General features: G+C 48.6%; 1 protein-coding gene across 4 annotated transcripts; it reads right to left on the reverse strand.

Annotated features, from left to right (window-relative positions):
* Positions 1 to 1,057: 1,057 nt before the first annotated feature.
* On the reverse strand, positions 1,058 to 24,659 carry LOC310687022 (ovocleidin-17-like). Of its 4 annotated transcripts, none has more exons than XM_083461647.1 (6): positions 24,602 to 24,659; positions 22,715 to 22,841; positions 5,671 to 5,750; positions 3,240 to 3,374; positions 2,810 to 2,921; positions 1,058 to 2,229 (listed from the first exon to the last, which is right to left on the reverse strand). In XM_083461647.1, exons 2-6 carry the CDS (start codon positions 22,833 to 22,835, stop codon positions 2,147 to 2,149), a joined length of 531 nt encoding a protein of 176 aa, XP_083317773.1. In that variant the 5' UTR covers positions 22,836 to 22,841; positions 24,602 to 24,659; the 3' UTR covers positions 1,058 to 2,146. The 4 variants fall into 4 exon arrangements, with proteins under 4 accessions (XP_083317773.1, XP_083317771.1, XP_083317774.1 ...); XM_083461645.1 differs by lacking the exons at positions 22,715 to 22,841; positions 24,602 to 24,659 and adding exons at positions 6,697 to 6,823; positions 7,165 to 7,497; XM_083461648.1 differs by lacking the exons at positions 22,715 to 22,841; positions 24,602 to 24,659 and adding exons at positions 6,697 to 6,823; positions 6,988 to 7,268.
* Between the last annotated feature and the right edge of the window lie 851 nt (positions 24,660 to 25,510).

A 25,510-nucleotide genomic window follows, 5' to 3' on the forward strand; every position in this document is an offset into this window, starting at 1 on the left:
CCTTGCCTGGTTTCCTGACTCATGTCCTGCCTTGGCCCTGTTGGACTGACTCCTAGCAGAACCTTCGAATTCTGGACCAGTCTTGGACCACGTTTCACGGGTTACCCATGTGCCCAGCACAACTGTGCTCAAGGAAGATTCTGAAAATGCAGAGAACATGAATGTGAGCATGGAGCTGGGAGGCCCAAATGTACAGTAGCCCCCTCAGGTAGGGATGGGGGGGCCCCTCTCCATTTTGGTTCTTCTCCAATTCTCATTTTTCAATTCTTAAATTCACTTCTCTGCATGTCTGCAGCCAGTTCTCTCTCTCTCTCTCTCATCCTCACCTGCCCTGTGGAACGCCCTCCCATCAAATGTCAACGAAATAAACAATGACCTGACAGCAAACCAAGCTTTATGAGGAATGGTTGAAGGAGCTGGGTATGTTTAGCATGGAAAAGAGGAGACTGAGAGATGATAGCTATCTTCCACTATCTAAAGAGCAGTGCCTATTCCCAAGGCACTGTTAGATTTCTGTTCCTGTGCCCCTGTGCAGTTTTTGGAGTCACAAGACTGCTGACATTCCAGACTGTTGGAAGTCACGGGAGACGGATGTTGATGTTACTGGTTTCCTGTTTCTTTGTTTCAGTTGTTCACTGACTCTCACAGAGAGCAGATGCATATTCTTTCTGTCCTGAGTAGGTAGAAATAAACGTAGTGATGTAGCACATATTTTTATCTCTCCTGCTGCTGTTTGGATACTCTGCGTAATGGGAGTGTGCCTGAAGCCTCATTAAAGGCTTAGGTTGTTAATCACCATCGGAGCAGAGGTTGATGGAGTCCAAAGATATGACGTGGAGCAGAGCCATTTCAGCTCGGTCGCAACGGAAGCTTCGACAGGCACCACTGGCTTCCCAAATACAGTTCTGATTTTGGGGATACTTGAAGGGGAGACTACCTGAGATGCTTCCACGAGTTTCATAGCTTATAGAAGAGTAGATTGCCCTTAAGGCCAACGTGTTGAAGGCTCTAACCAGCACTTTGAAGTGTTTGCACAAATGACAGAGAAGCCACTGAGGCTGATGCAATATAGAAGTATTTATTTCTGCAGCATATTTGTAGAGGCATGCACACATTATAGACAGTTTCCTTATCAGAATGACTTAAAGGTTAGGGATCTGCAGAGGAGGGTTCCTTCTTCTGCTCATTATCCAGTAGATCCAGTGTTAGGTGTGGAGCAGGTAATCCTATGGGACAATTGGGAGCAGAAAGTGAGCTCCTAATTAATCCTTTGCAAGCAGGACTTGGGGATAGCAAGCACTCCTTGAGTTGGTTGCATTACAGATTTCCCCCCACAGATTTCCCTTCCAAATTGATGGGAAAGTGCATCACAGAGGCCCTCCTCTTCACCACTGATCGGTGCCAAGAGCAAGCCCCATAGGGAACGTCCTACTGCTGCCTGGGGGGGGGGTCTTTCTCTCATCTAATTAGTGCTGGACTGAAGCCCCTTTAGAGACACCCTTTCAGCAACAAGCAGCTGGTTTCCGCTGAGAGCACAGCTGCAAGGGGGCTGGCTGCAAGTCCCACTTTGTCTTTTTGCAGGTGTGGTTTGGATTCAAGCCGCACCTGCAAACAGTCATTTCTCCTCTGCAGAGGGCTTGCTTTCATTAACCGACTTTCAAGTCTACACCCTTCCCAGGGCTCTAGAAGACACTGCCATAAAAGTGCATTGGTTCTTTGCACAGTAAAAGAGACCAGTTGAATGTCCTAAATGCAATCTGAATCAGGATCTTGGAGACCAGTCAGCTGGGAGGGGCAGGAAGTAATAAAGGAAAGTAATTGGTTCTTGTTTCAGGGGCATGTGTTTAAATTCACAATGGGCTGAGGCATCTATTAGGGAAGGGGAGGCTGTTGTCCTCCTGACGTTGGTGAACCCCAAGTTTCTTCATCCTGGGCTCCCAGGGAAGGGGGCTCTTGCTACTTGCAGGATTCAATTAGATCTATTGCAGGCTACTGTGAGAGCAGGACGCTGGAATAGCTGGGCCACTGGAATGGGGCAGAAGGGCACCTCTGACATTTTCATATTCTGAAAAAGGCGCAGGTAGAAAGACAGCGTTGGATGGAAGCTTCTGAGATTTGATGGGATCAGCCACGGAGAGCGAACAGGTCAGGAGGATGCGTAATTTGGCCTATGTTTGCAAACATAGGACTCTACGTTCCTGCAGCCCTCTGCTCTAAATTTCTCAAAACCTGGAAAAACACAGAGAAATGGTCTTAGGCAGAGTCAACAGCAGACACCAGGAGCTCCTTGGCGTGCTGCTGCTGCTGGGACCCCAACACCCTCAAAACACATGTACCCCCACCCCACGGTGGCCACAGGGAATGTCCTTTCTTCTTCTCCCATTCAAAAGAAACCAAGCCACTCATCCAATACTAAATTGGCCAAGGCGGGTGGTGGCATCTATGGGGAGGACCTTGAGTAGAAAGCAAAAGTGGTTTAGGATGGTGTTCCCTGTCAGTCTGAGCCACCTTGGGAACACAGCTGTCAATGTTTCCCTTTTTTAAAGGGAAATTCCCTTATTCCGAATAAGAAAAGGGAAAAGTTGACAGCTATGCTTGGGAAGGCTAGATTCTTGTAAGGCAGCTTGGAAATATTTCTATCTAACAGATGAAAGGGCACCAAATGAAGTCCTTCACTCACGACCTCTTGGCCAAAGAGCAGGCAAGGAGCACATCTCATACCCTCAGTAGAAATTTAGAAAATACTGCAACCCACATTGCATTGAGCATGGCAGCTCCAAAGTACAAGCCCTGAGAGCGGACTCCTTACCGTCCCCACGAAACAAGGAGGCACATAAGTAGATGCCAGGTTTATTAGGTTCTCCCTCAGCCCATGGTAAGAACTCGGCAGCAGAGCCATCTGTCCACTTCCAATTTCCATCCTGCAGGGACAAGAGAGTTGGTATGCTCTTTAGAAAGAACAGATCACAAGGAGACACTTCCAAGGACACAACACGCTCCTTGATGATTGTACCCAAACGAACCACAGACAACATTATTTGCGTTGCAGGACATCAGCCAGGAGCCCACCATGACTGTATTGGCCTCAAGTATGTTGAGTGCAGAGAACCTTCTCATAACATTTCGAGGACATCAGCTGGGGAAGCCCCATAGAAGAATCTTCCCACTGAATTCATTTACTATCAGCTCCAACAGTGCTGACGGAGGAGGAGGAGGAGGAGAAGGCCTTGGAGACTCACCCCATCCTTGTCTGACAATCCAATCCAGACACTTAGTTCCATCGATCTTTTAATGTCTTTAGCCAATGAAACCAGTTCTGTTGCTTCACGGATAGAGACAAGCTCAGAAGTCGGGTCAAATACACGGCAGGCTTTCTGAGAGGTGGAAAAAAGAATGAGTTTTATGCAGCTAGACTTACCTTTGAATTCTCCTCAAAGTCAGGTTCAAGGTTGAATAGTGCAGTCGCAATACGTGGAAATCCAGTTCCGGACATGTGACTGATTGAAATGCAAGCTTTGTTGGGCCACCTGAGATCCAGCATGATGCAATATCCCCTGTTGTGTCTTGCTCAGTTTCTTCATTATCTGATTTTTAATTAGAATCTCCACTTTTAGTTTGTGATTTTGTTTATAAAAAGAAAAGTTCTCGGGAGAACTGAGCAGCATTTGAGTGGACATTGCCCCAGTATATAAACATTTGTTTGCAATATTGTTTGATATACTGCAGTCTGAGGTGTTATTTTTAATAATACTGTATTTTTCACCCTATAGGGCGTACCGGCCCATAGGACACACCTAGTTTTCAGGGGGGGGGGGAAATCAAGGGGAAAAAAATGATTCCCCCCCCACAGCTCTGGGAGCAGCGGACAGGCTGCATGCAGCCTGTGCGCTACTCCAAGACCTTCCCCCTGCTTTTGTGGGAGGTGGCGGAATTCCCCCACCGGCAGAAGCCACGCAGCCTTTAAAGAGCGCGTGGCTTCTGGGTGCTTTTGCGGGAGGTGGGGGAATTCTCCCATCTCCCGCAAAAGCCCACAGGAGGGAGAAGGGACTGACTCAGCCAGCCAGTCCCTTCTCCTTCCTTGGGGAAAAGCACCCAAGAGCGGCGTGCTCCTTAAAGGCTGAGTGGCTCCTGCGGGCTTTTTGACCCAGCTTGTGGGGCTGGCAATGGGGGGAAGCTCTGCTTTCCCCCACCGCCAGCCTCAAAGCGGGGTCGGGGAGCAGGGGGAAGGCGTCATGCGCCTTTCTGCTGCCCCCCGATCCTCTGGGGCTGGCGATGGGGGGGAAGCGCTGCTTTCCCCCACTGCCAGCCTCAAAGAGCAGACTCTCCTGGCTTCAGTGAAAGCAACGCGAAGCCTCCGGAGCGCAGGCTTCGGAGGCTTCGCGTTGCTATCGCTGAAGCCAAGGAGTCTGCATTCACCCCATAGGACGCACACACATTTCCCCTTCATTTTTGAAGGGGAAAAAGTGTGTCCTATGGGGCGAAAAATACAGTACACTTTGCCACTGAGGCGGGTGACAAAATGCCGGGCGGCATTCACCGCGGGGCCTGCAGCGCACCTGAGCTATGCGTCTCTCCTGGGAGTGACGCGGTGGCTTGGTTGCCTGCAGGTTCTACACTGCCCCAAATGGTCTGCCCACCACCTCCCCATCAGCTGTGGGGTGCCTGAGTGGGAGGAGGCATGCAGACTCCTCGGAGGCCCAGCAGAGAGTCCTGCCCCAGCTGGCCCCGCCTCTGGACGCAGGGCATGTGCGCCACCCCAGGCACCCAATGGGCTTGTTCCACTGCTTCATCTCTGCTGTTGATCTGACAGGGCAGGCGTGCGACAGGACAGGTTTGAGTTCCGATTAGTGCAAGCAGACTAGCTGTGTGCATCAGATATCATCCCTCAGGGTGCTGACACGGCTGTTATTTTCCTGGTGGGCTTCCGTGACTCCCACACCATACATTTCAAGCACCTTCAGTAAACATTCAGAGCATGTAGGTTTTACCCACGAACCATGGGGACTGTAGCCCTGCGGACAGCAACCTACAGTTCCCAGGATTCTTAAGGGAAGTTCGTGTTCTTCAAATGTGTGTTCAATGGGTGTTGGAGATCTTGCTCACTTCGTCTCTAAGGTATGGTGGGTCCTCCAAGTTGTTCCTGATAAAATGATGTTGCTTATGACCCTACCCTGTCCCTGGGGGCTCACTTGAAAGCAGAACATGTTGGAGCCTTCATCAAACCTGAGTAAGTACTCCAACCTTTGGGGCCAACGGGTCTTTTCTGGGATGTTGAGCCCACCATCTCAAGTCATCTTAAAGAAGGCCTGCCTACTTCCAGCCTATGAACAGCATATCTATCCAATCACTATCCCACAGAACCTGTATCTTTCCAGAATTGAGTTTCAGCCTGGTGGCCCTCATCCATCCCCCTAGTGGTTCCAGGCAATGGTCCTGAGCTTCCTCAGCCTCATCTGAATCTGAGAAGAACGATAAACTGATGAACTGAGCTGGTTGCCCAAGGCCTCACTTCAGATGCCTAAATGACATCTCATCAGCTCTTGAGATGCAAAAGATGGCCATGGGATTGAGATTCATAACAGGTCTTCTGCAGAGACTCTCAAGAATATCTTGTGTTTTGTGCCCTTGCTCTTTCTGGACCCACCCAAAGCACCTAGAGGCCCCTCTTACCACTGCCTCGTGCCATGTTAGCCGGTTGGTAAAGCCATGATAGCAGCTTTCCATTTCTTTTTTCCAGCCCTGGAGGCAGCCTTCAGGTAACAGAGAGGGAGAACATTAGCATTCAACATGGTCACGTCAGCACATGAAACAGTGGAAATAAAATATTTTTGGGGTGTCATAAAAGCCAAAGGGAAATTGAACGTCCTCAAAGACGTCCCAGGTCATGGGGTCCTCCACTTTCTTGGTGTCCAATATGACATATATTTTCATTGTATTAATTTTTTTACCTGCCAATTTTCCAGCCAAGGAAATCTAATGAGAATAACAGCAATAGATAATCTTATTTCAACCAATAATAAAAAACCACTAGGAAATAAATACTACTAGACCCAGAATGATTCTGAAAAGTGTAGCTGGTCACTGCAACTATACTGAGGGTGCGGGTTCCAAAGGTGTGGAGCCACCTCAGAAAAGACCTACTGACAGATGAAGATGGTGGACAGACCAGTATCCAACTGGAACGTCCGTGTGCAAGGAAGAGGATACAGGCACAAACAAGTCCACAGATTTCATAGGTCCATCCCATTCAGGGGCCTGAAGGTTAAAGTCAGGGGGGCTGAAGGTTGAAGTGCCCTGGAAGACATTAAAACTGGTACAATCTAAGTGCTATTGAAGCTGTGTGCTGTATACAGAACAGGATCCTGTCATTTTGAACCAAACAGTCTACAGGGCCAGACCCACACATGACACATTACAGTAGTCTAGCCTGGACCAAGACCAGCACATGGATCACAGTGGCTAAAACTCACCTCTTCAGAAAGGGATACAACTATTTTACCCTCGGAAACTGATGAAACACAATACGCATCATTCAAGACTAGCTGGAATTGTTGGAATTAATGCTTTAACCCAAAATGGCACACGAGAGACTGGGCAAAAATGCCAATGGATTTGCACTTGGTTTTCTAATGCTGCCAGAACCTGCTCTTTCCCTAAGGAGACATCAACCACCTCCGAGATGAAATGATACCTTACCATTGGGATCGTAGGGGTTTTCTGCTTTTTTAATTTTCATTGTGAAGCCAAAGGAGAGCTGCCATATCAGAACAAGGCAGGTGCAAAGGAGGCTGAGCCTGGGGTCGGAGGAAGGCTGCATCTGCTTCTAGAGACAGAAAACACAAAACACACAATTGCTAGGCTGAGTTTCCTCTATCCATCGCTCAGAAGGCAAGGCGTTCTCTTTCTTTCTAACAGAAAAAAACACTCATTATCTCACCCAGATAGAATAAAGTAAAGGTAAACAGAAAAAAGTAAGGAGTTACAAACCCTCAAGATCAAATCATTTCACATTATAGATTTATCAACTCTTTTATTTGTTGGGGAGCTGGTCCATGAGATGCAAAGGTACCCCATTGTTCGTGTGCTGCTCACTTTGGAGATATAGCTGCCATTCAAAGGCCAGCATGGAGAGTCAAAGAGATCAGAAAGGGGGAGATAACTCACCTGGTTTTTCAGCTTCTCTCTCTTTCTCTGAGCTGCTGATTCTTCCTTATTCAAGTGTTCCAGTTGAGCTACGCCTGGGTGGGAAGCTGGTCTTTATGTGTCATTTATAGTCTGGTAGGTAGGCAATGGCCTGTGGTGAGAGACACTTGGCAGCACAAGGGAAGCCTAATGGTTCAACACAATCATACGCCGAGATCTTTTGCATCAGAACACAGAAGTACAGAAAGATCTCTTTCACCTGAAGCCACTGTGGAGTGAAAAATATCCAGCTGCTATGAACTGGAAATTAGCAAGGAGGAGGAGAGTCATGCTAGGCAAGGAGAAAGTAAGAAGCTAGGAAGAGTGCTGCTGGATCTGCCCACCCATTTTACAAAATGTGGTCATTGCTGCTTCTCCCCACATTGCCTCTTTGTTGTTGTTTAGTCGTTCAGACGTATATGACTCCTCATGACCCCATGGACCAGAGCACGCCAGGCACTCCTGTCTTCCACTGCCTCCCACAGTTTGGTCAAACTCATGCTGGTAGCTTGGAGAACACTGTCCCACCATCTCGTCCCCTTCTCTTTGTGCCCTCCATCTTTCCCAACATCAGGGTCTTTTCCAGGGAGTCTTCTCTTCTCATGAGGTGGCCAAAGTCTTGGAGCCTCAGCTTTAGGATCTGTCCTTCCAGTGAGCACTCAGGGCTGATTTCCTTAAGGATAGATCTGTTGGATCTTCTTGCAGTCCATGGGACTCTCAAGAGTCTCCTCCAGCACCATAATTCAAAAGCATCAATTCTTCGGCTATCAGCCTTCTTTATGGTCCAGCTCTCACTTCCATACATCACTACTGGGAAAACCATAGCTTTAACTATACGGACCTTTGTTGGCAAGGTGATGTCTCTGCTTTTTAAGATGCTGTCTAGGTTTGTCATTGCTTTTCTCCCAAGAAGCAGGCATCTTTTAATTTCATGACTGCTGTCACCATGGATCCTTCATGGATCACTGCCTTGCCATGGCGAAGGGGCTTGAATAACTCAGAGAAGCTATGAGCTATGCCGTGCAGGGCCACCCAAGATGGTCAGGTCATAGTGGAGAGTTTTGACCAAACGTGATCCACCTGGAGCAGGAACCGGCAAGCCACTCCAGTATCCCTGCCAAGAAAACTCCATGGACAAAGACAACATCGCCTCTTACTTTGAGTGTATTGTGTCAGCTAATGAAGGCCCACCTCTTTCCCTCACTTTAAGGAAGAAAAGTGGGGTGTGTGTGTGTCTTCAGAGTGAGACAATCTGGTTGAGATGGACAAGGAGAGTGTCTGTTCCACATCTCCAAGGTGATCATGAATGGCTGGGTGAGATTTTGTCCTGTTTCCTGATCTGGAATGGGAGGGGGGGGAGATCAACTTCTGCACAGGGTGCAACTGAAGTGGAACGGCAGGGCTGTGTGGTCCCCTGATCCACCGGGTCTCTGGGATTGTGGGACAGTGGTCAGAGCTTGCCTTAAAGGTGAGGTGCTTGCTATAACAGCAGTGTCAGTGAACACCTCTTACTTGATGAAAGGCAAGGAGCTCTTCCGGGGTTGGCATAACTCTGTGGTGGAGCCTCTGCTTTTGGAGACAGAAGACTCCAGATTTGTTTCCCCACCCTCTTCCAGTAGGGCTAGAAGCCTGGAGAGCTGCTTCCTTTCAGAGCCAGATGTAGCTGTGCATCAACCAAACATGAAGGAGTGAGATCTGTTCTTCGGAACTTCATCACTCTGGCATGAAAACTGTTCCTGGCCCAAGGTGCCGGCCAGAATGGCACCTTCCTTCATGCTATCCTCCTTCCTTGCTATCCTCTTCTGATCCAAATGCGCAAATGCATGACTGGCGCATACTTTCCCACATGTCATCGTCATCAGGAAATGTTCTTGCAACTCAGTTGGCATCATCAAGAGGAATCCATTCTCCATCATCTGATAAGACAGGGCATGAAACACCATGTTCCTTTGCCTAATCAGAGTACAGATTGAAATCCTGCCCACCAGCTAATGCTGTTTGTGGGCTGCTATGAGCACATCCTGATATACCCAGGAGGAGTTTAGTTTCAGAAGAACTGCCTCCAGTCTTCTGTAGCAGAGCTACAGAGTGTTCAACCCCCAACAGTGCATTTCAAAGGCCACATCTTGCTTTTCAAGGTATATGTAATTAAATAACCTCAGGGCTGTGCACCTTAGGGGGGAGGGTGGTGCAAGGGATCTGAGGTGGAGGTGAGTGTGGTGCCATAGTCCCACATAGTAGAGGGCGTCATCAAATGTTCACCTCTTGGCACAAATTCCAACTTGGACCAATTAATAGAATTCCCTGATATTTTACCAAAGGCATCTACCAAAGGTTTCCTGCTTGGCAGGGGGTTGGACTCGATGGCCCTTGTGGTCTCTTCCAACTCTATGATTCTATGATTCTATGATTCTACTGTTTTCATCAACATAGGAACAGCAGTCTGAGGTTTCAAAATAAGCAAAAGTGTGTAATCAGCAAATAAAACCAATTGTGATCCATAGCTGTCAACGTTTCCTTTTTTTGAGGGAAATTCCCTTATTCTCAATAGGATTCCTTGCAAGAAAAGGGAAAAGTTGACAGCTATCTTGTGATCTGCTCCGTAGATCTCACGATGTTGTCTAATAGCAGAGGCCATGGATTCTAGGCAAATCTTAAAAAACAAAGGTGAAAGTGGACATCCTTGTCTTGTTTCTCTAGACAGTGGGAAAGTAGCAGACAGGATGCCATTAACTTTCATTCTAGATGTTGGTGAGTCATGCAATATTTCAATTGGTGTTTAAAGTCCAAAGGAAATCAAAATTTACTGAAAGCTGCCTTCATATACCGTTCCCTTTCAGCATCTAATGATAAAGTTAGGAATTGATCTTTACTTTTGTTTAATTCTATCAAAGCCATACCAATCTGATATAATCTGCTGCTTGTCTCATTTTTATAAAACTGGTTTGGTCATTCTTAGCAACGGACACTATGGCTTGCTGGATACTGTTTGCTATGGTTGCTGTTAAAATCTATGTGTGTGTGTGTGTGTGTGTGTGTGTATGCCTGGCGTGCTCTGGTCCATGGGGTCATGAAAAGTTGGACACGACTAAACGACTAAACAAACAAACATATATAAATAATGCAATTGGAGAGGGCGCATCGGAGCAAGACAGTCGATAGCCCTGGTTAACTCCACATTCCAGCGGGCCACCAGGGAATCAGGTGAAAGGCCATCAACATGTGAATAAAAGACCCCCTACCACTCTCTGGAAACCACCTGGATCCATTAAGTGGCGGGGGCGGACCATACGAATCGGTCCCACCTCCCTGCAGAGTGGAAGGGTCACGGAAAGTCCAGTTGCACCAGGAAGTAAGGGGGAGACTCCCTGAGATGCCTCCATCTCAATATCAAAGCTTATAGAGGAGTCTATTGCCTTCAAGGCACCATATTGCCAACGTTTCAAAGGTCTTAGCCAGCGCTTTGAAGTGGGTGCACAAATGACAGAGAAACCACTGAGGCTGATGCAATATAGGAGTATTTATTTCTGCAGCATATTTGTAGAGGCAGGTACATGTTTTAAAAGTTATGCTTCCCCATCAGAATGACAAAAAGGTCAGGGATCTGCACTGAATGAGGATTCGTTCTTCTGCTCATTGCCCAGTAGATCTCTTGGCATCTCAAAATGGTTGTGACATTTCTTTCTGGAAGTGCCTCTGTTGCCATCAGTCCCCATCATCTTATATATATTATACGAGGGATGGGGCACCTACAAGGCTGTTCCCCTCCCAACTATATCCTCAATTGATTCAGGTTTAAAAAAAGGAGATTCCAGCTAAACACAAGGATGAACTTTCTGAGTGTAAGAGCTATTTGACAGTGGAATGGACGCCCTCAGAAGGTGGGGAATTCTTCTTCCTTGCAGGTTTGAAAGCAGAGGTGGGATGACAGCCTGCCAGGGATGTTTTCGTTGTGATTGGCCTAGATGACCCTCAGGGTCCCTTCCACTTCCACAATTTTATGGTTCTGTGTAACATTAGGGGTGGACAACAGGACAATTGGGAGCTGAAAGTGAGCTCCTAATTAATCCTTTGCAAGCAGGAGTGGGGACAGCAAGCGCTCCTTGAATTGGTTGCATTACATATTTCCCCCGTAGATTTCTCTTACAGATTGGAAAGTGCATCACAGAGGCCCTCCTCTTCACCACTGATCAGTGCTAAGAGCAAACCCCATTGGGAACGTCCTACTGCTGCCAAGGGGGGTGTGTGTCTTTCTCTCATCTAATTAGTGCTGGACTGAAGCCCCTTTGGAGACACCCTTTCAGCAACAAGCAGCTGCTTTGCGCTGAGAGCACAGCTGCAAGGGGGCTGGTTGCAAGTCCCACTTTGTCTTTTTGCAGGTGTGGTTTGGATTCAAGCCGCACCTGCAAACAGTCATTTATTCTCTGCAGAGGGATTGCTTTCATTAAGGCTCCACCCTTCCCAGGGCTCTAGAAGACACTGCCATAAAAGTGCATTGGTTCTTTGCACAGTGAAAGAGACCAGTTGAATGTCCTAAATGCAATCTGAATGAGGCTCTTGGAGACCAGTCAGCTGGGAGGGGCAGGAAGTAATAAAGGAAAGTAATTGGTTCTTGTTTCAGGGGCATGTGTTTAAATTCACAATGGGCTGAGGCATCTATTAGGGAAGGGGAGGCTGTTGTCCGCCTGATGTTGGTGAACCCCAAGTTTCTTCATCCTGGGCTCCCAGGGAAGGGGGCTCTTGCTACTTGCAGGATTCAATTAGATCTATTGCAGGCTACTGTGAGAGCAGGACGCTGGAATAGCTGGGCCACTGGAATGGGGCAGAAGGGCACCTCTGATGTTTTCATATTCTGAAAAAGTTGCAGGTAGAAAGACAGCGTTGGATGGAAGCTTCTGAGATTTGATGGGGTCAGCCAGGGAGAGCGAACAGGTCAGGAGGATGCAGATGCTGGCTCATGTTCACAAATATAGGATTTGAGATATTGGCAATCGTCAGCTCTAAATCTCAAAAAAACTGGAAAGGAAAAGAGAAATGAGCTTAGGCAGAATGATATCAGGGGCTCCTTGGCATGCTGCTGCTGCTGGGACCCCCACACCCTCAAAACACATGCACCCCCACACCCCATGGTGCCTGCAAAGAATGTCCTTTCTTCTTCTCCCATTCAGAAGAAACCCAGCCACCCATCCAATACTAAATTGGCCAAGGCGGGTGGTGGCATCTATGGGGAGGACCTTGAGTGGAAAGCAAAGGGGATTAGGATGGTGTTCCCTGTCAGTCTGAGCCACCTTGGGAACACAGCTGTCAACGTTTCCCTTTTTTAGGGGAAATTCCCTTTTTCCGAATAGGATTCCTCCCAAGAAAAGGGAAAAGTTGACAGCTATGCTTGGGAAGGCTAGATTCTTGCAAGGCAACTTGGAAATATCTCTACCAAACAGATGAAAGGGCTCTAAAGGAAGTCCTTCACTCTTGGCCTAAGAGCAGGCAAGGAGCACATCGCACACCCGCAGTAGAAATCAAGAAAATACTGCAACCCGCATTGCTTTGAGCATGGCAGCTCCAAAGTACCAGCCCTGAGAGCGAACTCCTTACTTTCTGCACGAAACAAGTAGACACATGAGCTGCTTCTACTTATAGGTTCTTCCTTAGTCCACGGTAGGAACTCGGCAACAGAGCCATCTGTCCACTTCCAATTTCTATCCTGTAGGGACAAGAGAGGTGGGATGTTCTTTAGAAAGAACAGATCACAAGGAGACACTTCCAAGACACAGCACACTCCTTGATGATTCCACCCAAAAGAACCACAGACAACATTATTTGAGTTGCAAGACATCAGCCAGGAGACCACCATGACTGTATTGGCCTCCAGTATGTTGAGTCCAGAAAACATTCTCGTAGCATTTCATCAGCTGGGGAAGCCCCATAGAAGAATCTTCCCACTGAATTCATTTACTATCAGCTCCAACAGTGCTGACGGAGGAGGAGGAGAAGGCCTTGGAGACTCACCTTATCATTGCCTTTCAATCCAATCCAGACACGTAGTATGTTTGGAATTAGAAGCATGTCAGACACCGTACGCAGTTCTTCCATATCATGGATAGAGACAAGCTCAGAAGTCGGGTCAAATATACGGCAGGTTTTCTGAGAGGTGGAAAAAAGAATGAGTTTTATGCAGCTACACTTAACTTTGAATTCTCCTCAAAGTCAGGCTCAAGGTTGAATAGTGCAGTCGCAATACGTGGAAATCCAGCTCTGGACATGTGACTGATTGAAATGCAAGCTTTGTTGGGCCAACTGAGATCCAGCACGGTGCAATATCCCCATTTGTGTCTCGCTCAGTTTCTTCATTGTCTGATTTTTAATTAGATTCTCCACTTTCAGTTTGTGATTTTGTTTATAAAAAGAAAAGTTCTCGGGAGAAATGAGCAGCATTTGAGTGGACATAGCCCCAGTATTAAAACATTTGTTTGCAATTTCACCTCATATACTGCAGCTTTGGGTGTTATTTTCAAGAATACACTTTACCCACGATTTCCTCTAATACAGTGGCGCCAACTGCTGGGCAGGGGGCCAAGAGCCCCACAAATCTTCAAGGATGTGCCCGGGGCCCCTCAAAATTCTGTGGTGTCTGTGTGTGCATGCCTCCTAACTTGCTTATCTTACTCACGTACACTGCATGTCGTGTGAAGTGTATGTATGTTTGTTCAAAATATTTTTGGGGAGAACCAAATTTCAAATGATGCCTCTGTTTTGATGTGTGTTATTTCAGGACATTCCAAATCGAGTTGCTCTCATTAAGATGTGCTTCAAAGCCAAATTTCCCCCCATCATGCCTGTCAGGGAACTGCCATTGCAGTCAGGAGTGGAGGAAGGGCTCCCGAGTGATGCCGGAGAAGGTCCCAGCAGGAAAAGAGGGGACTCAGTGACCGGGGAAGGAAATCGGCGTTACACCAGGGAGAAAGGGGGGCAGAGGCGGGCTTCGGAGGGATGGCTCCAGGACTCTTCGCCAGAGACCAGCGGGGAGAGCATTGGTCCTCCACTGCCCACACCCACCCTGCGCAGAAGACTTCCGCGCAGGGAGGCTAGGCAGAGACTATCCGTCAAGGAACTTTTATGTTGGAAGAAGTTCAGGAAATGCCCACTGACGGATTCTGCCAGTGACTGAGACAGACGCGGAATCAGGACTGTCCAGCCAGGGAAAGGTTTATCCAGGCAACCTCACCGAGAGTGGCGGCAACTTACGCACGAGCAACCCCCAATTCCCATTACAATGCCCATCTAATGAATTGCATGTGCACTTTTAAGGCTGCCAGATCCATCATGCAGCATGCTTGGACAATGTCCGGTGGTGTAGTGGTCATTTTATGTTTGTGCAGAAGCTGGAGACAACAGCCAACCTGTCCCCAAGGATAACTGAAAGCCTTGCCTTGAAAGGATGAAAAAGTGCAGGTAGCTGTGTTGATCTGTTAATATATTCCTTCCCGGAAGGAGGAACAGTACCTGGCAAAATACCCATTCTATTTGGATGAGCTTGGCTAATCAGGACATGGTAGGAGAATGCCAGGGATGTGCCCTACCATAGCAGGAACATCATTCCTATTTATTTAGACAAGGCAGCCTTGAGGTCAGAGCTGAGCAAGCCAACTACCTGGTGCATCAAATGGCATCCCTCAGGGTGCTCACACAGCTGTTATTTTCCTGGTGGGCTTCAATGACTCCCACACCACACATTTCAAGCACCTTTAATAAACATGTAGCTTATACCCAAGGACCATGGGAACTGTAGCCCTGAGGACAGCAACCTACAGCTCCCTGGACTCTTGGGGGAATGCCATGTTCTTCAAATGTGTGTTCAGTGGCTGTTGTGGATCTTGCTTGCCTCATCCCTTATTGCATAAGCTGTTCTGACTCTCTCTAACGTACTTTGGGTTCTCCATGCTATTCCCAACAAATGGGCATCATTTATGAACCTACCTGTCCCTGGAGGCTCATTTGAAAGCAGAACATGTTGGAGCCTTCTTCAAACCTGAGTAAGTACTCCAGCCTTTGGGGCCAATGGGTCTTTTCTGGGATGTTGAGCCCACCATCTCAAGCCATCTTAAAGAAGGCCTGCCTACTTCCAGCCTATGAACAGCATATCTATCCAATCACTATCCCGCAGAACCTTTCCAGGATTGAGTTTCAGTGGCCTTCATCCAGCCCCCTAGTGGTTCCAGGCAATGGTCCTGAGCTTCCTCAGCCTCATCTGAATCTGAGAAGAAAGATAAACTGATAAACTGAGCTGGTTGCCCAAGGCCTACTGAAGGAAAACTTCACTTCATATCCATAAATGACATCTCATCAGCTCTTGAGATGCAAAAGATGGCCTCCTGGGATAAAAAACATGGCCATGGGATTGAGATTCATAACATGTCTTCTGCAGAGACTCTCAAGAATATCTTGTGTTTTGTGCCCTTGCTTTTTCTGGACCCACTCAAAGCACCTAGAGGCCCCTCTTACCATTGCCTCATGCCACCTCAAAGGGTCGGAAAAGATTCGATAGCAGCTTCCCTTTATTCTGGTCCAGCCCCAGAGGCAGCCTTGAGGTAATGGAGAAGGAGAACATTAGCATTCAACATGGTCATGTCAGCACAGGAAACAGTGGAAATAAAATACCTGTATTTTTCCATCTATAAGACCCCCCCTCTTTTGGGGGCCTGAAAATTGAGAAAAAAGAGGGGATTGAGCTTTTGGGGAGGTTTATTTGGGGGAAATGCCAAAAATCGCCCACCCACCAGAACACAGCACACAACCACTCGTGTTGCTTACAATTGCTGCTTATTATCTTGGGCTCACACTTGGTTCTGAGGAGTGAGCGATTTTTGGCATTTTCTCCCCAACAATCAAGTGGCTAATCGCCACTTAAAAACACTTTGTTCTGGCAGGTGAGCAATTTTCGGCATTGGCCACCTGATTGTTGTGGGCGGGGGGAGGAGAGCCAAAGCACCCCGCTGCCCATGCCCACCCTGCGCAGGAGACTCCTGCGCAGTGAGAGGCGGAAACGATTGGGCGTCAAACAACTCTTATGTTGGCAACGCTTTAAGAAACGCCCACAGACAGATTCTACAAGTGACTAAGGGCAGCCACGCAAATATGGGCTGTGCAGTCCGGAGGGTTTAACCAGGCAATCCGATGCTCAAACGGAGCAGGATTACGCACGAGTAACTCCCAACCACTACAGCAATCTGTCTGTCCCTGAAAGTTGCTCGTGCGCAACAAGCAGAAGGGGGCATCATGAGTAAGACCGGAGGAGCAGGAGCCACGGGAGGGGCGGCTGGAGGGCAATCGCTGGAGGAGAGAAACCGCGATTTGGAAGAGCACATAGCCATCCTGACAGCGAGGCTGGACGAACGACGGTCGCTGGATGCTCAGGGGAAACCCACCCCCATAGCAAGGAAGGTACCGGGACTGGTGCACAAGTTTGGGGGAAAGCCTCAAGAGTATGGGGCGTTTAGAACAGAAATAAAATATGCCTTGAAGCTGCAGAAAAATGATTTTGAAAATGACGCAGCCAAAGTTGCCTATATTGTCGGGCACTTACAGGACGGGGCGAGAGAGTGGATTCGACCGCTTATGGCGACGCAGAATGACGCCATGGAGGATCTATCGAAATTCTTTCAGGCGATGGATGCTATGTTCAGTAGCGATGGGCAACAGAGTGTGACCAAACGGGAACTGCTAAGCTGTAAGCAGGGAGAAGGGTCAGTTAGAGACTATTGGTCACATTTTGCCATGATTGTTCATCGTCTGGGGTGGCAGCTGGACTCGGAACCCATACAAATGCTATTTGAGGAGGGGTTGTCACCAACGGTCAAAGATGAGCTTTCGCGCGCTCCCCGACAACAGTCTATGGACCAGCTGACCAAGGCAGCCCTTGCGATTGGAGTAAGACAGGAAGCGCGGGCTCAAGAGAGGCGGGAAGGGAGAGAGCAGCGTTGTCATGACTACCGCATTCCTAGAATTCCTAGGCAGCCTTCCCCACCGGCGGAGCCAATGGAAATAGGCGGTGCGCGCACCCAGGAAGTTTCAAATGCCAGCGAGAGTCGCAAAAGGGAGGGAAAGGATGTTAAAACGACCAAGAAATGTTTCCTTTGCCAAAGGCCAGGACATTTTGCCAGAGTCTGCCCACAAAGAAAGGCCTGGCAAGGAATGGTGGGGGCCGTGGGGGGCGAGGAGGAGGAACCCCAGACTCCGGAGCAGGGAAACGGAAATGCTTGGCTGCCAATCAGCGGGCACAGCAGCCGAGCCAACAACCAATGAATGTGCCCAAACCAGATTCTCCCAGAGCAGCAATTGCCATTGAGGTGGTGCTTGAACTCCCAAATGGGCACCCAGTGAAGGTACAAGGTATGCTGGACTCAGGAAGCTCATGCAATTTCTTTAGCAGGGACTTTACCTTAGAGCATCAGCTTCACCTGCTACCTCTGGATGCACCGCTGCAAGTCACCACCATTGATGGGAGGGAGCTGATCGGGGGGGGGGGAGTTACCCACCAGACCCCACCGATGAGAATGAGAGTGTCTAAGCACTCAGAGACAATAGCCTTCCACGTTGCCTCATTAGCGGGTCCCCCAATAATATTAGGGATGAGCTGGTTAGCGCAACATGATCCGGTGGTGGCGTGGCATCAGAGGACTGTCAGCTTTGGGTCTGACTACTGCCTGCAGCACTGCCTAGGAGGGGAAACGCCAAGGATGAGCATAGCCAGAGTGGCAAGCACTGCAGTGGAGGGGAAAGGGAAGGTGCCACCGCAATATGCTGATCTGAAGGAGGTTTTTAGTGAAAAGGAGGCGGATAGACTGCCACCCCACAGGCCGTTCGATTGCCAGATCAATTTGCTCCCTGGGGCTCAGCTGCCTGTGGGTAAGCTGTATGCCATGTCAGACAGGGAGATGAAGGAGTTACGGGACTTTATCGACAAGAACCTAAAGAGAGGGTTTATAAGAGAGTCAAAGGCAGTGGGGGGCAGTCCAGTATTTTTTGTGGACAAAAAGGACACTGATAAACCGAGACTGGTTGTGGACTTTCGGGGGGTAAATTTGGTGTCAGAACCTGTAACTTTCCCAATGCCCAGAATTGATGACATTTTGACGAGAGTGAGGAAGGGAAAGATTTTCACCAAGCTAGATCTGAGGGGGGCTTACAACTTAATCCGGATGAGAGAGGGGGATGAATGGAAGACCACCATGTTCACACCCCTGGGGGCTTTTGAATATCTCGTTATGCCTTTCGGATTACAGTCAGGCTCCGCCTGTTTTCAAGCATTCATGCACCACGTTTTGGGGTCTCTGCTTTACAAGAACTGTGTGGCATTTCTGGACGGCATCTTGATTTATTCAGAAAATGAGGAGCAACATGTGAAAGATGTCAGGGAAGTGCTACAACGTTTGCAGAAACACCAGTTGTGGGTCAAGCTAGAGAAATGTCAGTTTCATGCCCGAGAGGTGGAGTTCCTGGGGTACAAGTTATCTGACAAAGGCTTAGCTATGGACCCCAGCAAGGTGCAAGCAGTATTGGAGTGGAAGACCCCAAAGACACGAAAGGATGTGCAGAGGTTCCTAGGTTTTGGCAATTTCTACAGGAAGTTCATCAGGAACTTCGCACACTTGACGGCCCCAATCACGGACTGTCTCAGTAGTAAAAGAAAGTTTGTGTGGACGGAGGAAGCCCAGCAATCCTTTGAAAGATTGAAGAACGCATTCGCGTCGGAGGAACAATTACTACATGTGGATTTGGAGAAACCAATGAGGGTAGAGACGGATGCGTCAGACCGAGCCATCAGGGCGGTTCTGTTGCAGCCAGGACTGAACCAGCAAGAATGGAAACCGTGCGCCTTTTTCTCGAGGAAGCTGAGCAAATCGGAACAAAACTACACCGTGTACGACCGAGAACTGCTAGCAATTTACGCCGCCTTTCGTCGGTGGCGCCATCTGCTGATAGGGGCGCAGCATAAGATCCAGGTCTGTACAGATCACAAGAACTTGGAATATTGGCGGACAGCACGGGTGCTCAACCAGAGACAGATTCGCTGGGCGCAGGAGTTTTCCAAGTTTTCCTTCAAAATCCAGTATGTGCCCGGCGAGCAAAACGTGAGAGCAGGCGCTCTCTCATGGAAACCAGAGTACTTCGAAGGAGAGGGGCCGCCGGAGACCCGCCACGTCATACCTGAGGACCGAGGGATGTGTAGGGGTACTCTAGTGGGCACGAGAGAACTGGCAGGACTTACTAGGGACGATGAATTCGCCCAGACCAAAATCAGGGAACTCCAAGAGGGGAGGGGAGCACCAGAGGGGTTTGAAGAGAAGGAAGGGGTGTTGTACTACAGGGGGGCGATGTACGTACCGGGGGAGGCTCTAAGAAGAAGGGTACTCAAGCAACTACATGACACCCCCACAGCGGGGCATTTTGGGCAACACAAAACCATGATGCTGGTGACCCGACAATTTTGGTGGCCACGGGTGAGGGAGGATGTACGCGAATATGTAAGAGGGTGTAACCGCTGCCAGAGGGCCAAAGGGGAACGCACGATGCCAGCAGGTTTGCTGGAACCCTTACCCACGCCAAACAAACCCTGGGAGGTGGTGTCAATTGATTTCATGACGGATTTGCCCAAATCGAGGGGAAAAACAGCAGTGATGGTAGTAGTCGACTTGCTAACCAAAATGTGCCACTTTATCGCCTGCTCCCATGCGGTGACGGCGGAAGAAACGGCACGGTTGTTTGTAGAACACATTTTCAGGCTGCATGGCGCCCCCTTGAGGGTTTTATCTGACCGCGGAAAACAATTTACTTCCCGGTTCTGGAGGAAGCTCATGAGCCTACTGCAAGTCAAGGTCAGCTTCTCGACAGCGAGACACCCAGAAACCAATGGGCAGGCGGAAAGGGCAAACAGTGTACTCCAGCAATACTTACGCTGCTACGTTACCGAAAGGCAGAATGATTGGGTAGAGAAACTAGCGCTAGCAGAATTTGCGTACAATAATGCTGAACATGTGTCCACCGGTATGAGCCCCTTCTTGGCCAATTATGGGTGTCATCCCAGGGCATTCCCGGGCAATGAGGAACAGAGCTGGAGTGTGCCTGCAGCTGAGCAGTTTGTGGAAGAAATGGAAGCGTTACATCAACAGCTCAAGATGTACCTAGATAGGGCCAAGGCCAGTTACAAGAAGCAAGCAGATAAACACCGGAGAGAAGGGGAAACCATTAGGGTGGGGGATCGTGTGTGGTTGTCCACTCAAGGGTTACCCTTTAAGGGAGGGTGCAAGAAGTTGCAGCCCAGAAGACTGGGTCCTTTTGAAGTTATACAACAGATAAACCCAGTGGCGTTCAAGCTCAGCTTGCCCAACAACATGAAAATACATCCCGTGTTCCACAGGTCCTTGCTCTCACCACACAGAGAGGGGCAGGAATTCGAGGGGCGGGAGGTAGAAGTCTTGCCACAACCACAGGTAGAAGAGAGGGAAAACCAGAGCTCGGCCGCAGAGATAGTGGATTCAAGGTGGCAAGGGCGGCAGGTGCAGTACTTGGTGGCGTGGGAAGGAGAGCCCTGGTCGGAAAACACGTGGGTGCCAGCAGAGGCAGTTGACGACGAGCATATGGTGGAAGTGTTCCACCGACGGTTCCCAGATAAACCCAAGCCCTTAGGGCAATTCTGGGAAGAACAGTTCGGCACTACAGAGGAGGAAGAGAGTTTCGAAGGGTTTTCAGAATCTGAAGAAGAATCGGAGTGGGAGAGTCATTCCTTGGGTGGGAACCTTAGCAGGTGGGAAGAGGTGTTCACACCCACAGATGAGGAGGACAGCTCTTTCCGGGGTTTCCTTGGCTCGCCGACCAGAGAAGAGGCTGCAATAGAGCCCCCTGGTCGGAGGGGGAGTGAAGGGGGCCCTGGGAGGGAGGTGGATGTCAGGGAACTGCCATCAGAGGCACGGGAGAAGGAGAGGGTCTCTGATTCTGCAGGGGAAGGTCCAAGCACTAGAGGGAGACGCAGCCGGGTAGAAGGGGAAGAGAATGAGTGTAACACCAGGGATCCAGGAGAGCAACGGGACAGGGAGGTGCATGGGCTCCAGGACTCTTCGTTGGAAGTTAGTGAGGAGAGCCCAGGCACCCCGCTGCCCACGCCCACCCTGCGCAGGAGACTCCCGCGCAGTGAGAGGAGGAGACGATTGGGCGTCAAACAACTCTTATGTTGGCAACACTTTAAGAAACGCCCACAGACAGATTTTACAAGTGACTAAGGGCAGCCACGCAAATATGGGCTGCGCAGTCCGGAGGGTTTAACCAGGCAATCTGATGCTCAAACGGAGCAGGATTACGCACGAGTAACTCCCAACCACTACAGCCGCCATTAGCTCTCCTGCTTGCCACTGTGGCACCTAGTAGACAGCTGACCTTGTCGCAGGAAGCAGGAGCGTGATTGGTGGCCGCTGGCAGCAATAAGGGAGCTGATAGGTGGTTTCTGCACCGTGGCCAGTGGCCGCCAATCATGCTCCTGCTTGCTGTGACAAGGGCAGCTGTCTATTGGCTGCCACAGCAGCAAGCAGGAGGGCTAATGGTGGCAATCAGGCAGCTACGATGTGAGTGGTTGTGTGCTGTGTTCCAGCGGGTGAGCGATTTTCAGGATTCCCCCCTCAGCACTACCCGTGTATAAGACGAGCCTAAATTTTGAACCTCATTTTTGGGTCAATAAAGGTAAAAGGACCCCTGACCATTAGGTCTAGTCGTGACCGACTCTGGGGTTGCGGCGCTCAGCTCACTTTATTGGCAGAGGGAGCCGCGTACAGCTTCCGGGTCATGTGGCCAGCATGACTAAGCCACTTCTGATGAACCAGAGCAGCGCATGGAAATGCTGTTTATCTTCCCGCCGGAGCGGTACCAATTTATCTACTTGCACTTTGAGGTGCTTGTGAACTGCTAGGTGGGCAGGAGCAGGGACCGAGCAATGGGAGCTCACCCCGTCGCGGGGATTCAAACCTCCAACCTTCTGATCGGCAAGTCCTAGGCTCTGTGGTTTAACCCTCAGCACCACCAGCTCATCTTATACACCTAAAAATACAGTATCTTTGGGGTGCCATAAAAGTCAAAGGGAAATTGAACGGCCTCAAAGACATCCCAGGTCACGGGGTTCACCACTTTCTTGGTGTCCAATATGACATATAATATTTTCATTGTATTGTATTAAATTATTTACCTGCCTAGTTTCCAGCCAGGGGAAGCTAAGGAGACTAACAGCAATAGATAATCTTATTTCAACCAATAATAAAAACTACTAGGAAATAAATACTACTAAACCAGTTTACCCTTGGAAACTGATGAAACACAATACGCATCATTCAAGACTAGCTGGAATTGTTGGAATTAATGCTTTAACCCAAAATGGCACACGAGAGACTGGGCAAAAATGCCAATGGATCTACACTTGGCTTTCTAATGTTGCCAGAAGCTGCTCTTTCTCTAAGGAGACATCAACCACCTCCGAGATGAAATGTTACCTTACCATTGGGACCGTAGGGGTTTTCTGCTTTTTTTATTTTCATTGCGAAGCCAAAGGAGAGCTGCCATATGAGAAGAAGGCAGGTGCAAAGGAGGCTGAGCCTGGGGTCAGAGGAAGGCTGCATCTGTTTCTGGAGACAGAAAACACAAAACACACAATTGCTAGGCTGAGTTTCCTCTCTCCATCGGTCAGGAGGCAAGGCGTTCTCTTTCTTTCTAACAGAAAAAAACACTCATTATTTCAATTCAATTCAAAATCCTTTATTAGGCATAGCACACCACACATTAACAAACAGACATCATATACAGACTGTACAAAATTCGGGCTCAGCGAACACAATTTATCCCAGACCTATTCTTAACTCCAGGAAATAACTCGATGTACATAGATAATATAATACAACACAGCAACATCACCTACCATTAAAAACCACCAAGTCTCTTTATCATGGCCCATTCTCTCTTCATGGACAGCATTTAAAAATTCAGCCGCTATTAAAGTAATTTGGTCATCGCTGTCCGCCAGCAGGTCCTGAACAGTTGGTTGTGTAAAACTCTGTCTATTCAATTTTAGGGCCTCAAATAATTGTTTTCTGGCGTGACTGCCAAAATCACAGGAACAGAATATATGCTCTAGTGTATCGGGTTCCTGTTTTCTGCATTTACAGAGACGCTCTGATTCTGGGATAGCTAAGTATCTTCCTCTCACTACCACCGAGGGAAACATGTTAAATCTGGCCAACATAAACAGCCTACGCAATTCAGGTTTCTTCAGATTTGTCATGTATCCCTTTTGGAAATCTCTACACAAAGGGAGATTTAAGTGGATAGGAGAGCAGGTGCTGTGCTTTGCAACCTCAAGTATAACACACATTATCTCATCCACACAGAACAAAGTAAAGGTCATGGTAAAGGTAAAGGTACCCCTGACCGTTAGGTCCAGTCGTGACTGGGGTTGCAGCGCTCATCTTGCTTTACTGGCCGAGGGAGCCGGCGTACAGCTTCCGGGTCATGTGGCCAGCAGGACTAAGCCGCTTCTGGCGAACCAGAGCAGCGCACGGAAACGCCGTTTACCTTCCCGCCGGAGTGGTACCTATTTATCTCCTGGCACTTTGATGAGCTTTCGAACTGCTAGGTTGGCAGGAACAGTGACCAAGCAACGGGAGCTCACTCCGTCGCGGTGATAGAACAAAGTAAGGAGTTACAAATCCTCAAGATCAAGGCATTTCACTTTATAGATTTATCAACTCTTTGATTTGTTGGGGAGCTGGTCCATGAGATGCAAAGGTACCCCATTGTTAGTGTGCTGCTCACTTTAATAAATAATAATAAATTTTTATTTATACCCCACTCTCCCCTGCCAGAGCTGGGCTCAGGGCGGCTAACACCAATAAAATTACAATAAAACATAATAGGGGGAAAGAAACAAAGAAACAAACAAAAACTAGTTTATTAAAATATGGGTTAAAATGCAATTTAAAATGCAGCCTCATTTTAAAAGTAGCCCATAAATCAAAACCATAAGGGGAGGGAAACATAAGGGTCAAACTGAGTCCAAGCCAAAGGCCAGGCAGAACAGCTCTGTCTTGCAGGCCCTGTGGAAAGATTTCAAGTCCCACAGGGCCCTAGTGTCTTGTGACAGAGTGTTCCACCAAGTCGGGGCCAGTACTGAAAAGGCCCTGAACCTAGTTGAGACCAATCTAACCACCTTGTGATTTGGGACTTCCAAAGTGTTGTCATTTGTGGAACTTAAGGTCCTCCACAGGGCATACCAGGAGAGGCGGTCCCATAGGTACAAGGGTCCTAGGCCGCATAGGACTTTGGAGATATAGCTGAAATTCAAAGGCCAGCATGGAGAGTCAAAGAGATCAGAAGGGGGGAGATAACTCACCTGGTTTTTCAGCTTCTCTCTCTCTCTGAGCTGCTGATTCTTCCTTATTCAAGAGTTCCAGTTGAGCTACGCCTGGGTGGGAAGCTGGTCTTTATGTGTCATTTATAGTCTGGTAGGTAGGCAATGGCATGTGGTGAGAGACTCTTGGCAGCACAAGGGAAGCCTAATGGTTCAACACAATCATACACCGAGATCTTTTGCATCAGAACACAGAAGTACAGAAAGATCTCTTTCACCTGAAGCCACTGTGGACTGAAAAATATCCAGCTGCTATGAAGTGGAAATTAGCAAGGAGGAGGAGAGTAATGCTAGGCAAGGAGAAAGTAAGAAGCTAGGAAGAGTGCTGCTGGTTCTGCCCATCCGTTTTACAAAATGTGGCCATTGCTTCTTCTCTCCACAGCGCCTCTTACTTTGAGTGTATTGTGTTAGCTAATGAAGCCCCACCTCTTTCCCTCACTTTCCCTCCCTTCTTCAGATCTGGTTGAGATGGACAAGGAGAGTCTCTGGTCCACCACAAACACATCTCCAGAGTGATCATGAATGGCTGGGTGAGATTTTTGTCCACTCAGTTTCCTGATCTGGAATTGGGGGGGGGGGATATCACCTTCTGCGCAGGGTGTAACTGAAGTCGAATGGCAGGGCTGTGTGGTCCCCTGATCCACTGGGTCCTTCCTTCCTTCCTTCCTTCCTTCCTTCCTTCCTTCCTTCCTTCCTTCCTTCCTTCCTTCCTTCCTTCCTTCCTTGCTGCCCTCTTCTGATCCAAATGCACAAGACTGGTGTATACTTTCCCAATGTTGTCAACATCAGCAAATGTTCTTGCAACTCGGCATCATCAAGAGAAATCCATTCTCCATCAGCAGATAAGACAAAGCATGAAACATCACATTCCTTTGCCTCATCAGAATAAAG

The sequence above is a fragment of the Podarcis liolepis genome, assembly GCF_965112155.1.
Source record: "Podarcis liolepis genome assembly, chromosome: 10".
Taxonomy (NCBI): Eukaryota; Metazoa; Chordata; class Lepidosauria; order Squamata; family Lacertidae; genus Podarcis; species Podarcis liolepis.

What these genes read in the sequence shown, in the direction of transcription:
- LOC310687022 (XM_083461647.1), bottom strand. Translation starts at nt 22,835, where the DNA reads ATGCAGCCTTCCTCTGACCCCAGGCTCAGCCTCCTTTGCACCTGCCTT. An exon ending in AAACCCCTACGGTCCCAATG is followed by an intron (nt 5,751 to 22,714) that starts GTAAGGTAACAT and finishes TGTTACCTGAAG; the next exon opens with GCTGCCTCCAGGGCTGGAAA. An exon ending in GATTGTCAGACAAGGATGGG is followed by an intron (nt 2,922 to 3,239) that starts GTGAGTCTCCAA and finishes TTGTCCCTGCAG; the next exon opens with GATGGAAATTGGAAGTGGAC.